At 41.6% G+C, this 26,901-nt stretch overlaps 1 protein-coding gene across 1 annotated transcript; it reads right to left on the reverse strand.

Annotated features, from left to right (window-relative positions):
* Positions 1-1,852: 1,852 nt before the first annotated feature.
* Positions 1,853-25,066, reverse strand: Nlrp14 (NLR family pyrin domain containing 14). The gene is made up of 10 exons (XM_041667243.1): positions 24,991-25,066; positions 23,014-24,607; positions 20,986-21,159; positions 17,863-18,027; positions 14,522-14,692; positions 13,029-13,199; positions 11,507-11,677; positions 8,436-8,606; positions 2,840-3,010; positions 1,853-1,985 (listed from the first exon to the last, which is right to left on the reverse strand). Exons 1-10 carry the CDS (start codon positions 25,064-25,066, stop codon positions 1,853-1,855), a joined length of 2,997 nt encoding a protein of 998 aa, XP_041523177.1.
* Between the last annotated feature and the right edge of the window lie 1,835 nt (positions 25,067-26,901).

A 26,901-nucleotide genomic window follows, 5' to 3' on the forward strand; every position in this document is an offset into this window, starting at 1 on the left:
TACTTTTGAGAACTTTGCTTTGCAAAATAAAAAGTCTGTCAAGCAGCTTTAAACACTCAATTCCCAGCCTCTGTCAACTCCATTTTACTTTAATACATTTGGCTACTGAGCACTAATGGAAACTCTTAATGTTTCCCCTAGTTCACATACTTCTGTCAGTGAACAACATGTGTCTGCTTTTGGGGAATCAAGTCTGCTGCCAGCCTCTAGGGAAGTGTCTTCAGACTGATTTAAACGGCAAGTTTCCCTTTAAAATTCTTGAGGTGGAAAACTGTGAGCGCTGTCCAGTGTCCTACTCTCTGGCAATGGAAACCTGGCTGGGGCCATCTGCTCCACAGGGGTATTCCTAACCTTCACAAGCCTTCCTCTGAGTCTAGAGACTGAAGGCTGCAGCAAATCTACTGACTCTCCTCTGGCCTGGAGCAGGCCATGCCCCTCCCTCTCTATGCTTCCCTCAGGCAAGGTCTGCATTTTGCTCAAGGCTTCTGAGCTGCCACCTCCACAGGCCCTACCACTCACTCAGGTTGTAGCTTCCACAGCCCCTCCCTTAGCCACGGTCACACACAGCCCCACTCAGGCAGGTGCAGGTAGGCTCTCCTCTACAGGCCTTCCCTGCCAGTTACTCCTACTCCCCTCCAGACTCAGCTTTGACAGCACACCCAGGGAGTTTAGACGGCTTCACTTTGTAGACAGACATTTTGCAGGACTCTCAATTTCCAGTCATCCTTGCCAAGTGGCCTCCAGAGCTTTCTCAACACCAAAGAGACCTTTCCTGAATTGTCATCTGCCATGTCATGTAAGTTAGACAGGGTCGCATGTTATTTCTTCTGAGGCAGAGTTTCTCTAACAGCCCTGGCTATCCTGAACTTACTTTAAGACCAGGCTTGCCTGGAACTCATAGCGATCCACCTGCCTCTGCCTCCCAAGAGCTGGGAGTAAAGTTACTTAAAATGCTCATTCCTATAGAGCCTCAGCTCAATATTCTTTTTCATTTGAGTCTAGCATGGAATTTAGAGATCTACCTTTAAAGATAGACACAAGTGACTTTGACAGCGGCAGTACTCAGTACAAATGTGGATGCCATCCTAGTGGGACAAGCTAGAGCACAGTTATGAACTAAGCCAGGTCTTTGGGGAGTGTGAAGGGAATGAAGGTTGTGAGTCTTCTCTGGTGCTGTGCTGTATAGTTTTATGTCAAGTCCTCCCCTACCCCCACCACCTCTGAGAGGAGGAAACCTCAGTTGAAAAAAATGCCTCCATAAGATCTGGCTGTAAGCGAAGCTGTTGGGCCTTTTCTTAATTAGTGATTGATGGGGGGAAGCCCAGTGCTTTGTGGGTGGTGCCATATCTGGGCTGGTGGACCTGGGTTCTAGAAGAAAGCAGGGTAAGCGAGCCATGTTGAGTCACGTCAGGAAGCAGCACCCACCCCTCCATGGCCTCCATGCCTCCAGGTTCCTGCCCTGTGTGGGTTTCTGCCTTCATGGCTTTTGGCGAGTCATTATAAACCCTTTCCTCCCCAAGTAGCTTTTGTTTGTGGTGTTTCATCGCAGCAAAGGTAATCCTAAAATAAGTCCGGTCATCAAGTTTATTTCTGTACTTCTTCCAAAGATTTTAAGCTCCACAGCAAATAAAAAACATTTGACACTTATAGCATTTTGTGGCTTTTGCTTTATTTTCTCGACCCCTGTGTGAAAGACAGCAAACATTTTACAGAGCAGTGTGTAACTTATCCCTATTAGAAATGCAATTCAGATCTCTGGATAGACCGTATTTCTTACATGTTAAAGACCATACCATTTGAAGTTATGTGTTTGGGTTTTTTTTTTTTAATTTTTAAAGGCACATCAATTTCTTCAGAAATACTGCCACCAGCACCCACTTTCTGTAGCAGAATAGTGTGGCCTAATCACCAATTCTGGATTGTTAATTTTTACATCGTTCAAAAACTTCTTGATTTTCTTCCTGTCAATTTCCCTTTTGTCCAACCTGAGAAGATAAATGAACATCTTTTTTACCTTCTAGAACTTCAGGAGAGAAAAGAAAACAAACATACAACAAAAACCTTTGCTCAGGTTGGGAATTTAACATTGATGGGGAGTAGGAATGAGATGTGGAAGGGGATGAGCACAGTGCAGTGTCATATAGGAGAGGAAAATGACAGTTAACAAGGGCCCCTGGGAGCCTTCTCCTAGGGAGAATAGGGAACACATTCCTGTTTGTTAGACTGAGCATTGTGTCAGCCCGAAGCCTAACAGAGCCTCCTAATAACCCTGTGGCAAATTTTCTCAATTGACGCATTTTACAGATGAGACTTCTTTATGGATATGTTAAAGAATATCCCAAGTTGAACAGAGGCAGGGCCAGAATTCAAATTCAACTAGTCCAGTTCCAGATCAAGCTACCAAAATGTACCAGGTTGATTCTGAGGGCATAAAGGAAAGAATGGGAGTATTTTAAATAAATGCTGATTGGCCAGTAGCCCGGCAGGAAGGAGTGGCAGGGAAACAAGAATTCTGGGAAGAGGAAAGTTTCAGTCTGCAGTCATCACCCACCCAGACAGAGAGGAAGCCAGACACAGAGCAAGCAAGATATGACTGCCTCACCGAAAAAGGTACCAAGCCATGTGGCTAATACCAACAAGAATTATGGGTTAAGTTATAAGAGTTAACAGGAAGCCTGAGCTAATAGGTCAATCAGTTTATAATTAATGCAGACCTCTGTGTAAGTTCTTTGGGACTTAATGACTGTGGGAACCGGGCAGGACAGAAACCTCAGTTAACAAATGGGTAAACCAAATCCCTCAACATATGACATTTTCCACCTGACAAGTAAAGACTTACGCTAGAAACTTCATTTTGCATGTTGGACACCTCAAGACTTTACATAAATTTTTAATTGTGTCATAACCGAGGGCGTTCTTCATTAAGTTCATTTGTACCAAACTTTGGTTGGTACAAAAAAGACTAAAGAGATCATGACAGCAAGCAGAGGTTAAGCCGCAGTTTTCCAATCTACAGGAAGAGAGACAAGAGGGAAAATGAATTTATTTTGTGGCATAGGACACTTAAGAGACTTGTCAACTTTGAAAGATAATTTTAGAAATTAAAAGACACATGAATACAGCTAGAGTAAATTCAAGGACTACAGGAACTTACATAATTAGAGATTAGATACCCATTCTAACATGAATTACAATTCATAATTACAAGTCCTTGAAATGATGCAAAAATATAAAATAACTGAATTTAATTGTGTGTGTGTGTGGGCACATGTGCCCTAGTACATTGCGAGGTCAGAGAACATCTTTATGGAAGCCTTCTGAGGGGTTGCAGAGATCATCAAATTCCAGCTGCACAGTTGGTTAAGTCCCTTTACTCACTGAGCTATCTCAACAGCCCCAAGAGGTTGAAATCTTGATCTAAGGATAAACTAAAATATATCAACGGAAGCAGATTTTAGAAACTTAGTACTGAGTGCTTAAAAAAAAAAGAAATAATAAAACTTCAAGCACAGTGTTGCTTATGTGAATCCACATCCAAGGCTAGCAAAGTAGTTCAGTGGGTGTCTTAATCAGGGTTCCTATTGCTGTCATAAAACACCATGGGGAAGAAATTAATTTGAAGAGGAAAGAGATTCTTCCTCTTAAACTTACACACTCTACTGAAGGAAGTCAGGGCAGGGCCGCAAGGCCAGAATTAGAACAGCGACTGAGTGAAGCAGAAGCTGTGGGGGAATGCTGCTTACCTGCTTGCTCTCCTCTACAAACCAGGGATGGTACTACCCACAATAGGTTAGGCCCTCCCACATGGATCATTAAGAAAATAAGATTCAGTGCTTAAGAGCACTCGCTGATCTTCCAGAGGACTGCTGGTTCAATTCCCAGCACCCATATGGCAGCTCACAACTGTCTAACTCCAGTTCCAGGGGATTCAGCATCCTCACATGCAGGCAAACATGCAGGCAACATCAAGGCACATAAATAAAAATAAATTATATATAAATTATATATAGGTATATATACATATTTACATATGAAAATGCCCAACACACTTGGCTACAAAGGCCTATCTGATGGAGACCATTTTCTCAACTGAGGTTCCTTTTTCAGCCTGTGCCAAGTTGACACAATATATAAATGAAAACACCACCAACCAGGATGGTGGGTAATAATTCTTGTTATACAAACATGGGGATCCCATTTTTAATCCTCAGAACTCACATAAAAAAGCAAGGCATGTAACTCCAGGTAAAGAGCAGAGACAGGAGGCTATCTGAGGCTAGTTGCTAGTTGCTAGCCTAGCTCCAGCTTCAGTGAAAGACTTTCTCTAACAGACTGTCTCTGGAAAATAAGGTAGAGGGTGATACAGAGAACACTTGAAGTCCTCCTTTGGACTCCAAGCACATGCAACACATGCACACAGAGACAGAGAGACAGAGACAGACAGACCATAGAGAGACAGAGACAGACAGACCACAGACAGAGACAGACAGACCATAGAGAGACAGAGACAGACAGACCACAGACAGAGACAGACAGACCACAGACAGAGACAGAGACCACAGACAGACGACAACAGATAGACCACAGACAGACGACGACAGACAGACCCAGACCCACAGACGACAGACCCAGACAGACAGGCAGGCAGGTACAGGCAGGCAGGCAGGTACAGGCAGGCACAGACAGACAGGCAGGCACAGGCAGGCAGGCAGGCACAGGCAGGCAGGCACAGGCAGGCAGGCAGGCACAGGCAGGCAGCACAGGCAAGCAGGCACAGGCAGACAGGCAGGCAGGCAGGCACAGGCAGGCAGGCACAGGCAGGCAGGCACAGGCAGGCAGGCACAGGCAGGCAGGCACAGGCAGGCAGGCACAGGCAGGCAGGCACAGGCAGACAGGCACAGGCAGACAGGCACAGGCAGACACAGGCAGGCACAGGCAGACAGGCAGGCAGGCACAGGCAGGCAGGCACAGGCAGACAGGCAGGCAGGCACAGGCAGGCAGGCAGGCAGGCACAGGCAGGCAGGCAGGCAGGCACAGGCAGGCAGGCAGGCACAGACAGGCAGACACAGACAGGCAGGCACAGGCAGGCAGGCAGGCAGGCAGGCACAGACAGGCAGGCAGGCAGGCACAGACAGGCAGGCAGGCAGGCAGGCACAGGCAGGCAGGCAGGCAGGCACAGGCAGGCAGGCAGGCACAGGCAGGCAGCACAGGCAAGCAGGCACAGGCAGACAGGCAGGCAGGCAGGCAGGCACAGGCAGGCAGGCACAGGCAGGCAGGCACAGGCAGGCAGGCACAGACAGGCAGGCACAGACAGGCAGACACAGACAGGCAGGCACAGGCAGGCAGGCAGGCAGGCAGGCAGGCACAGACAGGCAGGCAGGCAGGCACAGACAGGCAGGCAGGCAGGCAGGCACAGGCAGGCAGGCAGGCAGGCACAGGCAGGCAGGCAGGCAGGCACAGGCAGGCACAGGCAGGCAGGCAGGCACAGACAGGCAGGCAGGCAGGCACAGACAGGCAGGCAGGCGGGCACAGGCGGGCACAGGCGGGCACAGGCAGGCACAGGCAGGCACAGGCAGGCAGGCACAGGCAGGCAGGCACAGGCAGGCAGGCACAGGCAGGCAGGCACAGGCAGGCAGGCACAGGCAGGCAGGCACAGGCAGGCAGGCACAGGCAGGCAGGCAGGCAGGCAGGCACAGACGACAGACAGACGACAGACAGACACACACACACACACACAGACAGACAGACGACAGACACACACAGACACAGACAGAGACAGAGACAGACACACAGACAGACAGACACAGACAAAGAGACAGAGAGATAAGACAGAGATAGACAGAGGCAGAGAGAGACAGAGAGAAATTACACCTTTTGTAAAAATAGTCATAATTATTTATCATGCATTTCAAACTCACTGCCTTGCCTCCAGGTCAGAAAAGATACATAATTAAATCCAACCACCTGATCAGGAGTCCATGCTCAAGTCAATAATAATGTAGGAACTGACAAAATAACTTGAACATAACCTTCTGCACACAATATTCTCCCAATCAACTAATTTGAATTTCACTTTCATCTCCATTTACCCAGTTATAAAATTTCAAGCTCATATAGGTGCTGAGCATATAAACTGTTTCGAAGTTGCTGCTTACATGGAAAAAAAAAGTATGATTAAACTAAAAGCAAAGTGGAATATGGAAAAGAGAAAGTCACATTAATTATAACACAAGGTACAGGCATCACAGCAAGTGCACCTTAAGACAGAGCACTGAAACAGAGCTCTCTACGATTCATCAGGCTTTGTGGCGCACTCCTATAATCACAACACTAGGGAAGCAGTGGAAGGTGGGTCATAATGAGTTTTAGGCCAGCCAAGAAAAGGGAGATCCTGTCTCAAAGCAAAAAACCTCATACTCTCTATAAAATAATTGTGCAGGATGAAGCTATTGCAGTAATTTGAGGGAAAACTGTAGCCTACATATCTGTGATAGGAAAGAAAAGCAAACTGTATGATCAACACCCCACTAAAAGTTTGAAGAATAAGTCAAGCAGTGGTGGCACAATCCCAGCACTCAGGAGACAGAGGCAGGTGGATCTCTTTTGAGGCCAGCCTGCTCTACAAAAACTAGCTTCAAAGCTACAGAGAAACCCTGTCTCAAAAAACTGGAAAAAAAAGAAAAAAAGAATTTTGAAAAATGATAAAATAAACCTACGAAAAATAATAAATCTTAATATTTAAATTAAAATGATTATCAGTGTTACATTCTTTGAAAAAAAAAAGATACAAAGACCAGATTGCCAGTATTAAGGAAAAAAAGATCAATATAGAGTTAGAATTTTGGTAGATAATTATCTAAAATTTGCCAATAAGTTACATAATTTAAATAAAATGGATAAAATATACCAAAAAGAACTCACTACTGAAAACCCAAACAAATTTTAAAATTTATATCTGGAATTACAATATCCTAAATATAAAATTAGTTTCACCAGAAATTTTTATTAAATTCAAAGAATAAATACAGCCTTACAAAATGTTTTAAGAAACAAAAGGGATAAATATTTTTAACTAATTTTATGAAATTAGTGTAATTTAAACAAAATTGAATGACTGTATAAGAAATTAGAACCTAATGTTTTATAAGCAGAGATATTGAAATGTACTTTAGCAAAATAAATTATACAAGGTATGTAAAAGAAATTTCAGCCAAGTTGATTTTAGTTCATAAAATAAAAGGATTTGGTTCTAATATAAAAAGAAGAGCCAAAATGGTCTTGAAAAAAACATGGGAAGACTCGTCCTAGTGGGTGCCACAGTGGCAAAGTTGTCTTCATCAGAGTGCACTAATGAGGCAGGAGATCACACACAAGCTAATGGAGGAAGACAGAAAACGCAGCCACAGATCCATCCACCAGCGAAAGCATGACTGATGGACAAGCTAGCCCTGGAAAAAGTCATTAAATTCTGCTTTTTCCTTTTTTTTTAAAAAAAGTATTCATTTATTTATTATGTATACAATATTCTGTCTGTGTGTCTACAGCCAGAAGAGGGCATCAGATCTCATTTCAGATGGTTGTGAGCCACCATGTGGTTGCTGGGAATGAATGGAGCTCAGGACCTTTGGAAGAGCAGGCAATGCTCTTAACCGCTGAGCCATCTCTTTAAAAGAGGATCTGTATAGAAAAACAGTAGGCTGGATTCTACTGCTAGTCATATTTTATACATGTATTTATTGTGTATGTGTGCATGGGTGGAGGTGTGTGTATACCACAGTGCTAAGACCATGTGTGGCAGTCAGAGGAAAACATTCAGGAATGATTTCTCTCCTACATCTTGGGTTCTGTGAGTTCTGAGAACTGAACTCTGGTCCTTGGCAGCAAGTGCCTTTATATAATGAGCCAACTCACTAGCCCTCCAACTCTAGATTTTAATGGTTCATAATTTGTGTTTTAGTTATTTGACATTTTGGTTTCTTGACAATAAAGTATAATCTCAGAGATCAAAGAGGTGAAGCTGAACTAGCAAATCTCAAAAGTAAAATATTGAACAACCTAGGACTAAACGATCACAAGCATATAGAAAGGACGAGAGATTACAAGCTCCTTAAGAAGTTGGCATCCCACAGAAACAAAATCTTCAATTTAATATAGAAAAATAATCAAGAACAATTGGAATATCTGAACAATGTCAGAACATGGAGATATTATTTACTATTTACCTATCTGAGGTACTAAGAAGAAAAGGGTGAAATGAAGATTCTCTAGCAAAGGGCATACACAATACAGGCCCGTTAATCTGAATTCAGGTCCTTATTTCTGAGACTATCTTGTCTTCGAGCATCATTTAATCTCCATTCCCCACATAGAAAATTACCTTTATCTTCACCAACCACCGACCAGACTGTGTTTTTATAATGGAAAACCGAACTTACCCTAGCCTCTGAATTTGGCAGTTTGGATTTTTTAAAGCATCACACAGAATATGCAGGCCAGAATCCATTAAGTTGTTGTTCCCGAGGTCTAGGCTCCACAGGTTTGGGCTGTTTACAAGAACAGAAGCCAGATCCAGACAACTCTCACTCGTGAGAACACAGCCCGTCAACCTACAGAAAATAAATTAGAGGACGAGAGAGCTCATCAATGGCAAGACTGAACTAAGCTCTTCCAGAGTTGCCCAGACAGTGAACCTCTTTTATGTAGAATGCAACCAGGACACACCTGAGATGGGATGGCTTAATCACCAGGAGAAAACAGAAGGAATTTTGTTGTTTTCCTATTTGTTTTTGTTTTTTATTTCACTATTTAGTTCTGTCTGTCCTGGAACTTGCTTTGTAGACCAGGCTAGCCTCAAATTCATAGAGATCTTCCCTGCCTCTGCCTCAGGTGCTGGGACTAAAGGCATGAGTAACTACCATCTGCCCCAGAAGGAATTTCTTGATGAGTAAAAGAAACTAGTGTGTGAAGAGTTATCTCCCCTAAACAATGCTTTCTAAGTCTAGAGTACATTAGTGGTTTCTTTTTACCATTTTGAAAAAGTTCCCCTGTGGTCTGGCAGTTCTGCCTGTATGCATGTGCACTATATGCACTCCCAGTATTCAGGTAATCCAGAAAACTGACGGATCCTCCAGGTACTGGAGTACAGACAGTTGTGAACCACCAATGAAGTGCTGGGCTCAAACTGGTCCTCTGTCAGAGTGATCAATGTTAATATATCTGAGATCTCTTCAGGCATTAATAATTCTTTAAAACATGAATATAAACTTTCCAAGAAACTTTTCAGTCTGTAGAACTTTATTTTTTTTTTATGTTTGGGAAATAGGCTTGGAGGTCTTGGGATTAATAGGTCAACTATAAAAGCCCTAGGTTCAACCTGCTGCTGCTGCTGCTGCTGCCACACACACTAAAATTATTAAAATTTTGTCTTTTGGCTATGATATGACTGTTGTACTCAGCTCACAGTAGCTGTGTGTGATACCTGCCCAAGACCAAAATGGATGGAAGAGGGACTCTCTAGGCCCCACCTCTGTTTAGTTCTAAGAAGAGGAGTCTTTTCTTTGCGAGTATAGGTGCTAGTAGTTGCCTATGTTCCAAAAAATGACCCCAAACCTTTGCATAGGAGCAGTAGCAATTAGATTCAGTGTGTTCTAAAATAATATTTATTAAAAAGGCAACTTGATATTGGGAGGAAAATTGTTGGGGTATTTGGGAATGGTATTGGATATAATGAAAATCTATAAAATGTTTAAAACTTTCAAAGAATAAAAATGTTGCATTAAATAAACATTAAATGGGGCTGGAGAGATGACTCAATGCTTAAGAGCACTGGCTGTTTTTCCAGAGGACCCAGTTTCAATTCCAGCAGCCACATGGTAGCTCACAACTGCCTGTAACTCCAGTTCCAGGGATCCAACATCTGCACATGGATACACATATATGCAGGCAAAATACCAAGGCACATGAAAAGATAACATTAAAGAAGAAACAAAAAAGCTACAGAAAGATATTTCTTCCATGTCCTCTGCACATTCACAAGCCTTCCCTCACAGGCCACACACAGGTCTCTGGTTTCCAGTACTTAGAAGGATCACGAGATCAAGGCTCACCAGGACTACAGAGGGAGTGCAAGGGGGCAGCCTTAAGTTAGTGAGAGCCTATATCAAAAAGGTATACATGTAGCCGGACGATGGTGGTGCGCATCTTTAATCCCAGCACCTGGGAGGCAGAGGGAACTCTTGAGTTTTGAAGCCAGCCTGGTCTACAGAGCAAGTTCCAGGAAAGCCAGAGGTGTGACACAGAAACCCTGTCTCCAAAACAAAATGAAAAAACCAAAAACTGGTATGCATGTCCCCATGTACCCACCCCTACTATTTCAGAGCTGTTGTAGTTTCTTCACTTGCTTTTCCTTTTCTTCAGCCTATGATATCCTCACGTGGTTTCTAGTGCTGTCAAGAAATCAGGGCTACTCTTTATCAAGGAAAACATTTAATTGAGGTGGTGGTGCACTAAGAGTTATGCTATTGTACAAAGAATATTACCATAAGAAACAGGAAAGGCACGGAAAGTTCAGGGGGAAAGGACTGCCCTCCCAGTAACCTGCTTCTTCTAACCAGGCTCCACCTAGGTAATGTTTCTTTCTATCACTTCCTCAGAGCACCTCTGGCTAATGACCAAGATTTTGGCATCTAAATATTTAGGGTAGGGCACTGGGGAGGTCAATTGGGGCATGAAAACAGAATATAATGACACATCCATCTGGAGAAGAACCACATTACTTTCTATGGAAACATAAATAACTTTTTTATAAAAAGTCTATTGTAGGATTAAGAAAAAAAACAAATTATATTATAATCTAAAAAAAACTTAAAAAAAACATCCTCCAGTTTCTTTGAATACTGACCTAATAGAAAAATTAGTTTAAATATAAACCTGAGGGCTGGGAGAGATGGCTCAGTGGTTAAGAGCACAGGCTGCCCTTCCAGAGGACCTGAGTTCAATTACCAGTACCTGCAATGGCATTTCACAACTGTCTTTGTCTCCTGTTCCAGGGATCTAGAACCTTTTACTGGCTTTTGTGGGCACCAGGCATGCACATGGTACACCTTCATTCATGCAGGCAAAACATTCATATACATATAATACAATAAAACGATGATTTTAAAAAGCAAATACCTCTTGAAAAACAAACCTGAAAGAGAAATTTCAGCTTTGTGGACATAGCCGATAAAAGACAGACCTACTAGGGCATAATCCAAACTAAAACATCTCCTGTTTAGTCTGATGCCTCTGGACCTTTACATCATGGGGACCATAGTAACTGTGGGTTTCAGTTTTGCGTTCAAACAAACAGGCGTCTTTAGCTCATCTCCAACAGAATGGGAAAAAAATCAGATCTATCCTTTCTCTGACACTCATCTCTCACTCAGTTCTTCCTTTCATCTCTCCCCTGCCCTCCAAGACCATTCCTAGTTCAAAGTACCCAACAAGAGAGTCCCAGAAAACCTACTCCAGCTCTTCAAGAGTACAAGTTGGCTGCTGAAGGACGTGACACAGAAGCTTTATTCCACTGTCCTCAAGCCTGTTTCCTCCCAGGTCCAGATGTACCAAACTCCTGTTGATCAGCAGAGCAGTGGAGAGGAACTCACTACCAACCGGAGTGAAAAAGCAACACCGCAACCTATAGGGAAGCACAGAATGAGTTAAGATGGAGTCATCTCTTCCGCCCAGCGCTGGTCTCATCTGCTCCCCAATCCTCAGATCCGACCTCTTACTCCCAGCCTGTCCCATGCGAGTCACTTAGTCTACACCAAACCCTTACAACTGGACTCGTGTTCTTCAGAGCCAATCCCAATGTCTGTTTCCACTTTTCTGAAACAAGGTCTCAACTCTGCAGCACGGACTGACCTACTTCTCACTGTAGGGCCTGCCGGGTTTGAAACTCAGTAATTCTCCTGCTCAATCTCCCTGGTTCTAGGATTGCACCTGGCTCAGCTTTACACACTATAAATCAAATAGTGATCTCTTTGTTTTCCTAAAAGTGCATACAGTACTCTTGCTGAAGAAAAGACATGGAATAGAGAATCATGTCATAGAAATAAGCTAAGTGTTCTTTCTTTACATTTACTAGGGATATTTTTATCAGTAAAAAAGACATTGTACCATTAATAATTTGGGTATAACATGCCTTATAAATGGAGGGAAATAATGATAACTCTTAAGATTAGTTTCAAAAAGGTTAATATGTAAATGTTAAATTCAGAAAAATTTGGAATAATTTCACATATAAATGTTAATAATAAAATTATTAGACAACAAAATTACCTTTCCAAAATATGACTAAAAAAATTTAGGATTCATGAGGCAGAAGGACTTTCAAAAAATTTACACATCTGGGCTGGGTTAATGTAGTACATGCCTATAATCCCAGCATTTGGGAGGCTGAAGCAGTATTGCTAAATTCAAGACTAGCCTAGATTACATGGCAAGTTCAACACTAGCCCAAGTGACACAAGACCGTATCTTAAAAACAATTTTTAAAATATAATAATCTGTAAATTACCATAAAGTTATAAATAGAGCAACAAACTAGGAAAATTATTTCTAGTATATAAAAATAAGTATTCATGATAATAATCAGATATGACTTTTTTTTGTTTTTGTTTTTCGAGACGGAGTTTCTCAATACCTATGGAGCCAGTCCTGGAACTTGCTCTGTAGACAAGGCTGCCCTTGGGCTCAGAGTCTCCTGCTTCTGCCTCCCGAATGCTGGGATTAAAGGTGTGTGCCACCACCATCTGGCAGCAAGCATAACATTTATAATAGAAAACATCCAGAGGAAGCTGGAGTCTTTGAAGAAGCAATTCCTAAGATACGAAAAGCCCTAAATATCTACAAACCATGCTCAAGTGATTTAAAAGTTGTGTTTTTAAAGATTTTATTATGATAGTGTGTATGTATATGCATATGCAAACATATGTATATACATCCATTCTAAACTATGCTGTATTGGGAAGGGGCTAGGCACTCACACAAGGCTCTGGAGAGTACACTGTGGATGTTTCAAGGCATCGCTGAGAAGTTCTATCCCTTCATCTCCCAAGAGGTTGTCTGCCAAGCACAAATGTGTCAGCCTCCTGCTTTCGGTGAGAGCAAAGGAAAGAATGCCACAAACATCTTTTGTGAAGCCACAACTTGCTAAGCTGAAGGAGAAAACAGATGAGAGAGGGACCATTCAGTTTCCACCCATCTTGCCATGTTTAATGAGAAAATTACCTGATACTTCTATCAGTCACTTTTCCTACAGAATCAACCTTGACAGATATTTAAATTGTGAATTGTGCTGTATCTAGATATAGGAGAGAATGACACAAAACTGGAGAAGGCTAGAAGAACATAAAAAATAGTTTTAAAATATTTAAAAACCCAAGCTAAACATAAAAAAGTTGGGCTAAGGAAATAGCTCAGTTGGTAAGTCCTTGCCACACAAGCATGAGAATCACCATTTTGATCACCAGAACCATCTAAAAAGCGGAGTATGGCAGAATGTGGTTATAAACCCAATTCTAGGAGGGTAAAAACAGGTAGATCTCTGGGACCTGTGCTGGTCAGCCAGCTTAGCCTATTTGGTGAGATCCAGGCCAATTAAAGATTGTCTCAAAAACTAAGGTGGATTACTCCTGAGGAACGATACCCAGAGTTGACCTCTTGGGTACTATCAGGGTTGGCCTCCGCGCGCGCGCGCGCGCACACACACACACACACACACACACACACACACATGAATTTATACATAGTACCTGTGCAAGGACAAGTACTGAAAATGCCTTTCAATATAACACATAGACACAAAGAGAGGAAGGTGGAGAGAGAGGAGGGGCAAGAGAAGAGGGATGAGTGGAGAGGGAAACACAAATACAGCAACACACAGAAACAAAAGCAGAGACAGACGCAGGGCACGCCCGCACGCAGGGCACGCAGACACGCTGGCACGCAAACGCGCTGGGCACGCCCGCACGCAGGGCATGCACGCATGGCACGCACGCACACAGGGCGGACACGCCCGCACGCAGGGCATGTACATGAGAGGGAAAAGGGGGGAGGGGAAGAGAGGGAGGAGCACAGGCAGAGACAGAAACATGGAAGAAGGGGACGTGTGGTCATATAGCTTAGTGGTATTGCATGCTTACCATGTTCAAGGTTCTGGGTTTACTCCCAGGACCAAAGAAGAAATCAGAGAAGAGAGCCGGGCGGTGGTGGCGCACGCCTTTAATCCCAGCACTTGGGAGGCAGAGGCAAGCGGATCTCTGTGAGTTCGAGACCAGCCTGGTCTACAAGAGCTAGTTCCAGGACAGGCTCCAAAACCACAGAGAAACCCTGAAACCCTGTCTCGAAAAAAAAAAAAAAAAAAAGAGAAGAGTATGGGAAGAGCTCCGAAGATCATTCAGGATTGATAAACATGCCAGCTAATGTTACCCCATAAATATTTCTATCTAGTTCATAAGTTATAAACAAAGTGACTCACGACAGTCTCTCTAGGCAACAGTTGGGATTTCCAAAGAATTTGCAGAGCGACTTCACTCCATAATTTGTCAGATTGTTGGTGGACAGGTTGAGAAATACCAGGCTGCTGTTCCTTTCCAGAGCCTCCGACAGTTGTTGACAGCGGTTCACATTCACATCACAGGCTTCCAACCTGGAAAGCAACACAGCCCCAGGGAAACTACTCATTTCAGAGAATTACAACCTCTGTTCACTCAAATAGAGGGTGGCAGCCTCCCACTTTTGGAGATCTTGACTGAAAATCTAGCTTCCCTACATAAAACAAAATATTGAATGGCTAAAGCACATGGCCCTGATAGAATGATAAGCGGGACTGGAGAGAACCATCTTTCCCATCCTCCAGGGCCTTAAAAATATGAATGAAAGCAATTTTAAATCCTTAAATGGTATTTTTCCATCAAGAGGAGAGGAGTTTTCTTCACCCGCTGTGTTGGTGTTGTACACTGATTTGTGAAGCAAAGGTGAACCAGAAATCAGGAGCCAGAGCTGTGTCTCCCATGGGTTTTTATTCATGCAGCAACCCACATTTTCTAAAGGACCTAATTTTGCTTTATTTTAATATTAAAAACTTTATTGTAAAGAACTTGTAAATAAAAAGAAACATCACCAGTGATGTTAGTCAGAACCAAGGTCCATACATCTCAGTGAAACTCCAGAGTTAGAAAAGGATCTAATTTTTAAGGATCTAATTTTTAAGAATGAAAACAGGGATATTGCTCCGGTGACAGAGTGCTTGCCTAGCATGCACAAAGTCATAGGTTTTAACCCCACCACTGCATTGTAAAATAGAGAATAAGAAGCAAATCAGAAATAAAATTGCTTCTGAAAAAGAAAGTGCACATGGAGTCCTTCTAAATACCTGCACAGAGGCCTATGCAGAGATGACATGGCTGTGTGCCCAGGTGTATGTAAGACAGGTGTATGTAAGACATTCCTTTATTTTGTTGTTTAAGCAGGGCCTACATTCCCAGCCTTTAAGAGTAGTACCTTTTCACTGAGCCACTGGGTTCCCTCATCAAAAGTCAGAGTTTGGATCAGGAGACAGGGGAGCAGCTCTGTGTCATCCTACCTGCTGTCATGGTGACAAACAACCAACAAACAACTAAGTGGAGGGAAGATTTATCTTGTTCGTGGTTTCAGAAGATTCAGTCCATCATGGCAGGGAACCGGTGGGCAGAGGCCTAATGTGGTGGCCAAGAAGTAGGGGGAGGGAAAAAGGAGGGGGACAAGGAGGGAAGGAAGGGAGAGAGAAGGAAGAGGAAGCAAGGGACTTAAGGTAGTCTTGGTTGGCCTGGAACTCTCTATGTTGGCAAGGATGACCCTGACACTCAGATCCACCTGCCACTGCTGGGATTTAAAGGTGTGCACCTCTATACTAGACTTTCTCTGAACATTTTTAGGAGCAAACCCATTAGGAAATATACAAATAAAACACCTACCAAGAGAAGGAGAATAGGCCTTTCTCCTCTTGAAATATATTTATAGTGAAGCATTTCCATGCAAATTACTGATAATTTTCAGTATGTCCAGATCCAAGATCTGAAATGTCTCTACAATTTAAACTATTCTAAAATATTTTATCTGTATATTTGCAAAATTCTTGCAATAAGGACTGTAGTTAGCAGAAAAGACTGGGAACTATTGTTTTTCAACAGTTTCATGACTCATATCAAGTCAGAAAATATCAAAATGCAATAATAAAAATATATAAAAAGCAAAAACTGGACTAAGGGACATTCATATGTCCAAATCTAATGAGATATAAAGCAAATAGGAGATTGGGTACCAAGATAGATGAACTATTTTGAGGAGGCCTACAATACTATTGATTATAATACCCTGTGACCATCTGCATTTGGAGAACAACCACACTTCCATAATACAGTATTATATTGCCGCAAACTTTGAGAACTTGTGACAAAACAGTCACTTCTGGACCTACTAAGTCATGTCACAAAGTTTCCCACTTGAAAGCTTGCTAGCGAGTTCTACATCGAGCATCATCGGTAAAAGACATTATCCAAATATCAACAGAAAAGGGATCTTATCAAGTCCTGCTATTTCCAGTGCCAAAGCTTTTGTTTTAGATCTACGGTCAATACCTTTTTTTTTTTTTTTTGGTTTTTCGAGACAGGGTTTCTCTGTGGTTTTGGAGTCTGTCCTGGAACTCGCTCTGTAGACCAGGCTGGCCTTGAATTCACAGAGATTCACCTGACTCTGCCTCCCAAGTGCTGGGATTAAAAGCGTGCACCACCACTGCCCGGCTTACGGTCAATACTTTAAGAACATCTTACCTACCAAATAACATTGCAAGTTTTTTGCTATTGACATTTTCTTTTTAGACACAAGAACCAGTGGCATATATCTCACTTGACTCCAGATAATACAGGTTTAATCCTAAATCTACTTGCCTGTTGACTAAGTTTCTATCTCAACCTGACCCACTCACAACTGTACATAACCCATGCTCAAGAATTGCCCATCAACTCCCAAGATGTACTATTATCAAGTGAATTTCATATTTTAAAACCTAGCTAAGACTTTCAAAAACTCGCCAGTAGTCACAAAATTCACCTTCCTATTTTAAAAAGAAGGTCTTACTCTACGCTTTGCCACTTCTCCAGTTCCTCGATTATAAGTCTTATTTGTGAGAAAGCAACTTACCATGTCCCTTTGTGCATTAAAGTTCAGGCTTGACTCACAAATTGTCCGGAGATTATAAAAACATTTAAGATAAACTATTTTTCTGGTTTTATGTGCATGTGAAACCGATTTGACTGACGTTGACTAGAAAAATAAAGAGTTTTCTTAAAAGCTGTCATCCAATGTGCAGACCAGGGCTGATGGCTAAGGTGCTTCTATTCCTGAAGAGCAACTGAAGGCCACCAATAAGAGGGACAGTACATGACAGTGCACACCTTGACGGTTGACAGTTGCCACACTGTTCTTTCTCAGTCTTCTAGGCTTGGTTCTGAGTCACAGTTGAAGATAGTAAGAATTCATTATCAATAATCAAATAGAGCTTTCTCTAACAAGCACGGTTTCTTACTACCATTAGTCAAAAGTACAATATATCCTAGAACTGTCAGTTCCCGCCCTTCATCTGGGAGATAAAGACATAGAATTATATACAATGAAAGGTGTTTCATGGGGAATGAGAGGAGTGAGCAGTCTTGTTGTGAAAAAAAAAATGAACTAGAAAAAGTAGGCTTCCATTAACTAAACATCTCTATGAACACCAAGCCCAGACTTCACCTTTTGTCTATTGGGCAGACAAAAGTTATATTGAAAGCTCAAACTTACCTCAGCACCCGTAATTTACACTGTTGGCATTTCAAGCCTGTGCATAAGCTCCTTAACCCATTGTCTTCTAAGTCAGTATGTTTCAGGTCGAGATGTGTCAGGGTATGGCAGGCAGACAAAAAACTAAAATCCTGACAGCTATTCAGGAAGCAGACCGATCCAAACCTTCAGCAGAAATACATACAAGAGTGTTTATACAGTCAGCTCCACGCACAGCGTCATCATCCCCTTCCAATCATTATTCTCATCTTTTATCTGATGCTGGGTTTCTCATACTACGGGTAAGGCGCCAAAGGAGTTCCAGAGAAGTACTGAGAAACTCAAGTGAGTTTGAATTTGTAATCTGACTACTGACATTCTCAACTATTTGACATTACAGGAAGTGAAGATGGTAATACCAGGAAAGGTAGAGAGAAGCCTCTGAAGGTTTAGGAAGACTATCACAATTACCAGGGTCTTTCCAAATACTTCAACGACAACATGAACTTACAATGCTTAAATCTTTTCCATAATCAAAAGCAGATGAGCAATTAGGATCAACTATCAGATGTGTATCATTAGCAACATACACTGTTGCAGACCTGCTGGTATGCTGTGGGCGTCAGCGAGTGTAGAGGAAATACAAAGGTCACCTCCCAATTTTTCTTTATTTCCTTCTATTCGCATTTGTGTTTGATGTACTTGATTCCCCTGCAATGTCCCTTCTGACTCTGAATTCATCTATCTATGCTGCACCATAACTACTAAGGCCCCTGGAAAGCACGCCCCTCCTCAGCTCATTACACAGCATTCTTTCTTCCTCCATTTCTTCTATCCCCAACTAAGCACCCACAAGAAAATACTTTTATCCAATGCCGATATCGTACCCGCCAACATGGTGAACATTCCTAAGACCCGCCGGACATTCTGCAAGAAATGTGGCAAGCACCAAGCCCACAAAGTGACCCAGTACAGGAAGGGCAAAGATTCTTTGTATGCCCAGGGAAAGCGGCGTTATGACAGGGTGGTGGGCAGACTAAGCCTATTTTCCGCAAAAAGGCAAAAACTACAAAGAAGATTGTGCTGAGACTGGAATGTGTGGAGCCCAACTGCAGATCTAAGAGGATGCTGGCTATTAAGAGATGCAAGCATTTTGAACTGGGAGGTGATAAGAAGAGAAAGGGCAAAGTGATCCAGTTCTAAGCTGATCTTGTTATGAAGACAATAAAATCATGAGCTTTCACTCAAAAAAAAAAAAAAGAAAAAGAAAATACTTTTATTCATTTACAAAGCTAACCGTCCCTCTAAGTTACTATGTAAATATAATTTGGAAGCAATTTTTTTCAAAAGAAAGGGACTTATCACTAAGGAGCCCAAGACTGAGAACAGTCACCATGGCATCATCCCTTGGGACTCTTGTTTTAATAGAAGCCATTAGCCAAAAGGTAGCATTTGTAATAACAAATATTTCCACTGGTGACATATGGAGAAGACAATGTGAGGGAGATGCTTAGGGATGAGTGAAAAGATCTCACAGAACCAGTGGCCTCTCCTCATCTATCTGTAGGTTTAGATAATGCTTGAAATTTGAGGTCAGAGCTCCCAGCCATGAGATTCTAAGGAGAAATATTTGACAGGACTGGAGGCTAGTCTCCAAGATGACATCTATTTGGCAATACTAGGAACAAGGATGTCCTATTTGTTTGGTGTGGTATACATGACTAACCACAAAATAGACATTACACACATTATAGGCGCTAAATGCAGAGGAGTATACAGACAGTTCCATTCCCCAGGAGAGCCAACAGCAAGAGATGTGCAATCATGCGTATTTTAAATGGAGGTAATCTGGAACCAAATTATGATTTTAGAACTGACCAGAGTAAACATGGGCACAGGTAAGGAGCAGGTGGAATATTCATATATTGTGGGCATAACTGTGTTGCAAAACCAGCATGATCTTAACAGATACATCTGTGGACTAGCCAACTCACATTTTAACCAAAGATGTAAAAAATTCACAAACAGCTAAACAATATTCATAACAGCTTCATTTCCAATAACTAAATATTGAGAAAAAAGTTTTTTATTAACAAAGACAAAATGAGCTAAAAATTGCAATATAGTCACACAATGCAATGACAATGCCTATCAGCAATGAAAACAAACTAGTCAAATACACAAAGATAAAGTTTGACAGCATTCTATTGAAAACAGACACAGCCACATCCTATGTTAGTTATATGGTTTCTATAATGAAACACAGCTAGCTGGAGAAGATGGTCGCCTCACACTAGTGACACGGGGTGACTGAATAGGAAGGTGTAGATGGAGCATTTTCATCTCAATGCTCTTCTGGAGTGTTGGCTCTAAAGATGTTTATGATTGTCATTAAACTTATTTGTCATATTTACTAAAATTGATCTTATCAAATATAAACCAGTCAAAAGAAAAATTAATATAAAATAAGTTCTGTGTAATACTTTTGTAAGTATTTTTGTGAGGTAAATTTAAGGTCTTAGTTCTCTGACATTCTTCATTCAGAAAATTTCTAATGCAGTCTCAGAACCACATGCCAACAGCTTCTGCAACCATTGCCATCTTTCCCAGAACAAATGAAGTCATGATCCCATATCTTTAGGCATCTCCATTATTCATGCTCTTAGAATGTTTTGCACAATGATTTTATGTACAGCCACACATTATTTAATGAAGGAAGATTTAACATCATTTTGTGGTTTGGGCCTTGTGAAAACATGAAAGGCTGTCTTTACACATACTAACATTGGTCTGGGTCACTGGGAAACAGAGTGACCACTATCATCCTTCATTGACCAAAAAGTATATGTGTCATATAACTATTTCTAATTACTACTGATTTTCCCTAACAAGGGTAGAAGGTAGGGCAAAAGAAAACCAATGGGAATACTCCCTTAAAATTTCCCCTGTGCCAAAAGACATTGACCCATGCCTTCGATCTCAACACTCAGAGGAAGACAGATTTCTGAGTTCAAGGCCAGCCTAGTCGACAGAGCAAGGTCCAGGACTGCCAGGGCTACACAGAGGAAACCCTGTCTCAAAACAAAACACACACACACACACACACACACACACACACACAACAATTCCTCATCTAAGACTTACTGTAGTTTTTGTAGTTTGCACTTTGGGTGACTTAATTCTTCATTTATAATCTTCATCAATGATTCATCAAGGATGCTTTCATACAGATCCATTTCTCTCAGGGATTCATTTGTATGCAGCACAGAAAACAGATCTTGCCAGTAGTGAGTGATTCGAGCAACAGTATCCTTGAGGCTGTGTAATATGGAAAAAGGAAATACCAGCCACTTTCGCTGCTATTGGATAAGCATATGCTATGAAAGCACTTTAGTTCCATCTTTGTTATGAATAGTCCATCAGGACCTCGACTCTTGACTATCCCAAGATTTTATTTACCCAAGCCTCCTTCCCCTAAAATCTCATCCATTTCCTCCATATATATATAATATACTATATATAATATATACTACAAATATAATATAATATAATATAATATAATATATTCTACAGATACTTCACTTTGGAGGGAGAACCTCAGAATAAAGAAGTCTCATCCACATATCTGTATGTTCTGTTTTTGTTTTGGGTTTTTTATTGTTGCTTTACCTTTAATTTTGAAAGAGGGCTTCCCTATATGTCCCTGGCTAGTCTCAAACTTGCCACATAGTCTCCCCTGACCACAAATCAATAGATCTTCCTCTGTCTCTGCAGTGCTGAGATTAAAGATGTGATCAGCCACATCCAACCTTGTGTGTCTGTTTTCCTCCAGGTGTATGCACTCATGCGGAGGTCAGAGGGCAACCTCAGGTGTTGTTTCTCAGGGGGCAAGCTTTATGTCTCAGACAAGCTTTCTCAGTGACCTGGAAATTGCCAAATAGAATATGCTGACTGGCTAGTGAGTTCCAGGGATCTGCTTGACTCTGCCTCCTCCAGCACTGTGATTACACAAGCATGTCCACTCTGTAAAGTTCTTTTTTTTAAAAATTTATTTATTTATTAAGGATTTCTGCCTCGTCCCCGCAACCGCTTCCCATTTCCCTCCCCCTCCCCCCGATCAAGTCCCCCTCCCTCATCTGCTGGAAGCGGCGGAGCGACACCGCATACAGGAATAAAGTTCTTTTTTTTTAAAACCTGAGTTTAGCTATTGAAATGAATTAATGCTAAACTATCTACCCACCCCTCTGTATTGAAATATGGTTGAAATGAACGAGGTTGGAATGTCACTTCATGGTATTATCTAGCATGCTTTAAGATGGTGAGATTTTAAGTCCCAACTTTGTTGAAGGACAATGTAATGAATGATGCTGCAGAGTGGCAGACTATGACTTGAGCTTCCAATTTGCAAACATCTTAAATGATGAGCCATACTGAGAAAAAGGAATAAAATGTGTTCTCTTAACAGAGGGATGCTTTTCCAATTATGCCAATGGAACAGTTTTCCCAACAGAAAAGTTGAAACTCAAAGACTTAAAATCTGATGGTGACCTCAGTTATGACTATGATTTCGTATAGCTCAGCTTTTTCATTAGTCAAATTGAAAAAGATAGCATTTACCCTGTAGGACCAGTGGAAGAACAAATACATGCTGTATTGAATGATCGGCACCTATGTGAGCAATAGTCACTGCATAATAGTTATTGCTCAATGTATGTTTGAATCAGTAACTATGTATTTATTTTCTAGATAAACACCTATATATCTCAGTTTTGGAAATTTTTGAATTGTAACCTCATAAGTAGTATCTATGTAAGAGTTCATAATTCTCTTGGCATCAAGGATTAAACTGGTTAATACATTAAGCATCCTGTTCACTATATAGCTGTATGACACAGAATAGCCCTTAATTTTAGTTAAATATAGAAATTCCATAGTTCATATTTTCTCACAGGTTTAAATGGGGAGAATCAGAAGAGCCAACTTGATGAAAGGGATAGAGTAAAATCATATAGAGTTGCAGAGATTAGGGGGATACAGGACAGATAGGTGACCTACATATATTAGCCTCATCAAGACTTCCAGATGAATTTTCTAAAAATAGTTACTTTACCTTAGTTGAACAATGTTTCCTTCTGTAAGACCTACTTCATGACTAGTAAACTGAACACTTACCAAGTTTCATCTGTGGGGTCTATGTCCAATATATCTCTTAACTCTGCCTTTATAGTTAGTTTAACAGTTTGTAGAGAGTAGCAGTGCTTAAAGCAGAATGAATATATAAGCAACTGGCTTTCTTCTTCAACCTGCACAGCAATCTTTTGGAAAGAGCTCAGTGCCTGAGTTATGAAGTCATTATCTTGAGTCTCATACAGACAGTGAAACAAATCTAGAAGTCTCATTTGGGATTGATAGGAGTCATCTTTTTCTATTGCTTCCAGACACATAAGTAAGTGCCCTCTTACGTCCATGGATATTGTAAAGTTGAACGTTTCCTCCAGTTGGCGTACTTGCTCTTTATTCAGTAGACCGAACAAAAAGCATTTCATCTGTTCCAAATGAGGGTCCTCAGAATGGTTGCTTTCAAGTAACAGATACAAGCTTTCAAAAGGTTTGAGGGGATAATCATTTTTTTCTGGATTCTCTCTTAACAAGTAGAACAAAGCTCCAAAAAACTCCTGAACATGGAGGTGAGCAAACGTATAGCAGTTTTCATACTCTGTGTCCTCATGAAGAACCTTCGCATCCAAGAAGACTGAGATGTCATTTCTGGTCAACTCATGCTTTCTGAGATTTTTCTTGTAGAGTATATGCTTCATAGTCCAGATACCTTCAGCAGCTGCCTGGCACAGGCTCCTCAGTAGGGTTTCGTTGGGCAGAGTAACAGAGCTCCCATCTGTCTGTGAAAATAAGCTGCAGACATAGCATGTGAACAGAGCTGTGGTGGTTTGGCAGGTCATTGCGATATCGCCACCTTTCTCCACTTGCTGCTTCAGACAAGTACAGACCACCCAGCACATTTGGCAGACATGGCACATGTTGAAAAGTCGTGGATTCTTCCTTATTGAATAGATCACACCCTTAGCCCATTTCTTATCATTCAGAAAGAAATGCTGAATGTAGTCCATCCTTGCATTCTCAGACAGTCCCGGCAGCTCTACGCAATGAGGTTTATGTAACAAAGGCATAAGTTTCTTCCTTGCTGTGGATCTTGCTGTTACTAACAAGAATGATTCAGGAAGCATCACTTTCCTCAGCAAACTACTAATAAGAAAGGACACTGGGTGCTCCTGGGTCCAGTCATTACATAGTGCATACTCTGGCTCTTCAAATGAGAAGTCCAGCTCATCAAAACTATCGATCAGAAAAAGGAGATTTCTGGACTCGGACAGGATCTGTTCAATGGGGACTTCAGACCTAGGCCAGTTCTTGGATATTAACTGAGCAAAGCTTTTCTCCTTTGCTTGACTAATTTCTCTCCCACTGAGATAAAAAACATAGGCAAACTTCTCGAAGAGATTCCCATCTGCCCATTCTAACATTGTCCTTCTCAACAATGTTGTCTTCCCAACTCCAGCATCTCCATAAAGGAGGACTGTTTGTCGCATCTTATAAGTGTTGATATCCGTATCAAATATATTCTTTAACAGCTTTTGGTCTTTCTGAATAATTCCCTGATATAAAGTTGCAGATTCTCCAGTCAAAGAGTTCTTATCCCATGTAACACAAAATTTTTCCTTTATTACAGTTCTGTAGTCTGTTCCATCACCTAAGTCAATTAGAAAAGAACCATACACACATTGAATTATCTTTAATTTCAGTGTTAAGATTCTCACTCCCACCCTTCCTCTTTTCTCTGTCCACCTTCCCTTTTTCTTTCAGCCATATAGGTATTAGGAACTGAACCCAGATCTTCTGGAAGAGCAGCAAGTGTTCTTAATTACTTAGCAATCTCTCCAGCTCCCTAGGCTAACTTTTGACTAGGCATTTCTGAATACTGTTTTCTTGATATCCCAAAGTCAACATAGTTTTGATTTTCACTTTGATCATAAATACAGTTTTATTGACTTTGATTGACAGAACAGTGGTGCATTGGAAGTAAACTGCCCAACTTAATAATGGTCCTTAATGACATCTTAATGCTCAACTGACCAAAGTCTTTGTCCTCAGACAGCATTTTCTCTCGAGAAATTTGGTCTTCCATCACCTCAGCATCCTCCGACTCCATGGTCTTTGTTGTCCCTGCAACAGGTTCCAAGATGAGCTTTATGAATGGGGGCTAAATTTTTCTCTGTTGTGATTCTATTACAATCGGGATTTAGTAAAACTAGAGCTATGAGTTTCAAGCTGCCACAGCATAGCTGAGGAGAAAATTTGGCACAAACTCGGGTGGACCTCTTGCCCTCTTTCTGCTCTATCATCAGGCTCAAAGCTCCCTTGCTTGTTCTGACTTCGAAGGGGGTGTAAGCAAAGTTCAAAGGAGATATTGTGTATGTACACACACACACACACACACACACACACACACACACACGAGCCTTACATATGAAGACTGGATGCTGCTCATGAATTTTAAACATCTAAGATTTCACAAAATAATAACAGTATTATTTGAATTTGCCTTTTTAGCCCATTGCTCATGTCAGCAAATATGTTGATCATATCTGAGAGTCCTCAAAGGTTTTGCCTTGATTTGTAGTTTAGGCACAGGCACTTTCAATTGTAATGCAGATTACAATACAAAACTAAATTACAAAATGTTCCTCAAATGATCCAACGTCCCTACGAAAACAACTTATGCCTACTTCCAGATAGTTCCTTAGCAACACAGTTGGACTTTGTTTTACTCTTTACACGTATCCCTCAGGTTCATCTTACCAAAATGTTTCAAGAGCCATGTTCCAGGTCTGCCCTCTTGGATAGAATTTGTTGATCAAGTAAACCAGTTTCTCCCACTTGGCCTCCACTGTGGCCTCTGGTATTGAGCAGCCTCCAGTATCTACATTCTCCTTTAGGAGTAACTTGAATTTGTTTAGTCCCTCATTGTTCAGTTGAGCCAAATAAAATAGCCCAAATTCAGAAAAGGAAAAAAAAAATAGCATCAATGTGTCTGGATTCAGCTTTGTGGGGAAAAGTGATTTAAAGACAGAATTAATGAGACCTATGAAGAGTGTGAGAAGGAAACAACTCTATACACACAAATTAACCCATCATATATTTACTCTAATCCACTGGACAGGCTCAGCATTGACCTCAAGTCTTCCATATGTTCTATCATATGACAGTCCTTGCCCTCCAGACAGAAGCAGGTAGGCTAACTGCAGATCTTTACTTCTCCCTCTTTAAATTCTGTTCCCAGCTTTGGGTCTGGCTACCTGCTGTGGCCTGTCCCTCCTCCGCGCCTTTACCTCCATTGCATTAGGAAGATCTCCAACCTTCCTCCCCATTCATCCAGTTATCCCAGCCCCCAACTCCAGTAAGCATTGCCTTAGAAGTTTCCAGCTAAAACAAGTAGGCCAGTGAAGCAGGCAGTCAAGCATCAGGTCTTACTCTCCCTCCTCTTTTATATATCCAACCCCACAATTTCATATCCATTTTAGCAGATTACCTGTTATGGCCTCTCCATACTCTCTTCCCTATTCCCAGAGGACTAAGGAGATCCTGGTGGAATGCCCTGTTTCCCCCTCCCATGGAATCCATTGTGCCCCTCCAAGATCATCCCAATTCCTAAGTTTAGTTCCCAAGTATCTAGAAACAAATTTTACTACATCCCCAACTCCACCCAGTGGCTATACCTAGAAGGATTTGAGAGCAATTCCTTATTCAGCAACAATCAGTCACCACATCCTCAAAGAAAAAGAAGAGCCCAACAGATACAAGGAATAAAACACCTAACAAAAACAAGACCAGATATCAACACCTAGAATCACAATCGTACCAAAGCCAGATTCCCAGACTGCAGCACAAAACCACAACCAGTAATAGTCAGGACAATTATGTCTGCACTAGATCCCAGCAACCCTACCTTAGCAGGCCTGAGAAGGACAGCACAGCTGACAAACA

The sequence above is a fragment of the Microtus oregoni genome, unplaced genomic scaffold (genome assembly GCF_018167655.1).
Source record: "Microtus oregoni isolate MIOR12 unplaced genomic scaffold, Mior012 000016F_ref0000370, whole genome shotgun sequence".
NCBI lineage: Eukaryota > Metazoa > Chordata > Mammalia > Rodentia > Cricetidae > Microtus > Microtus oregoni.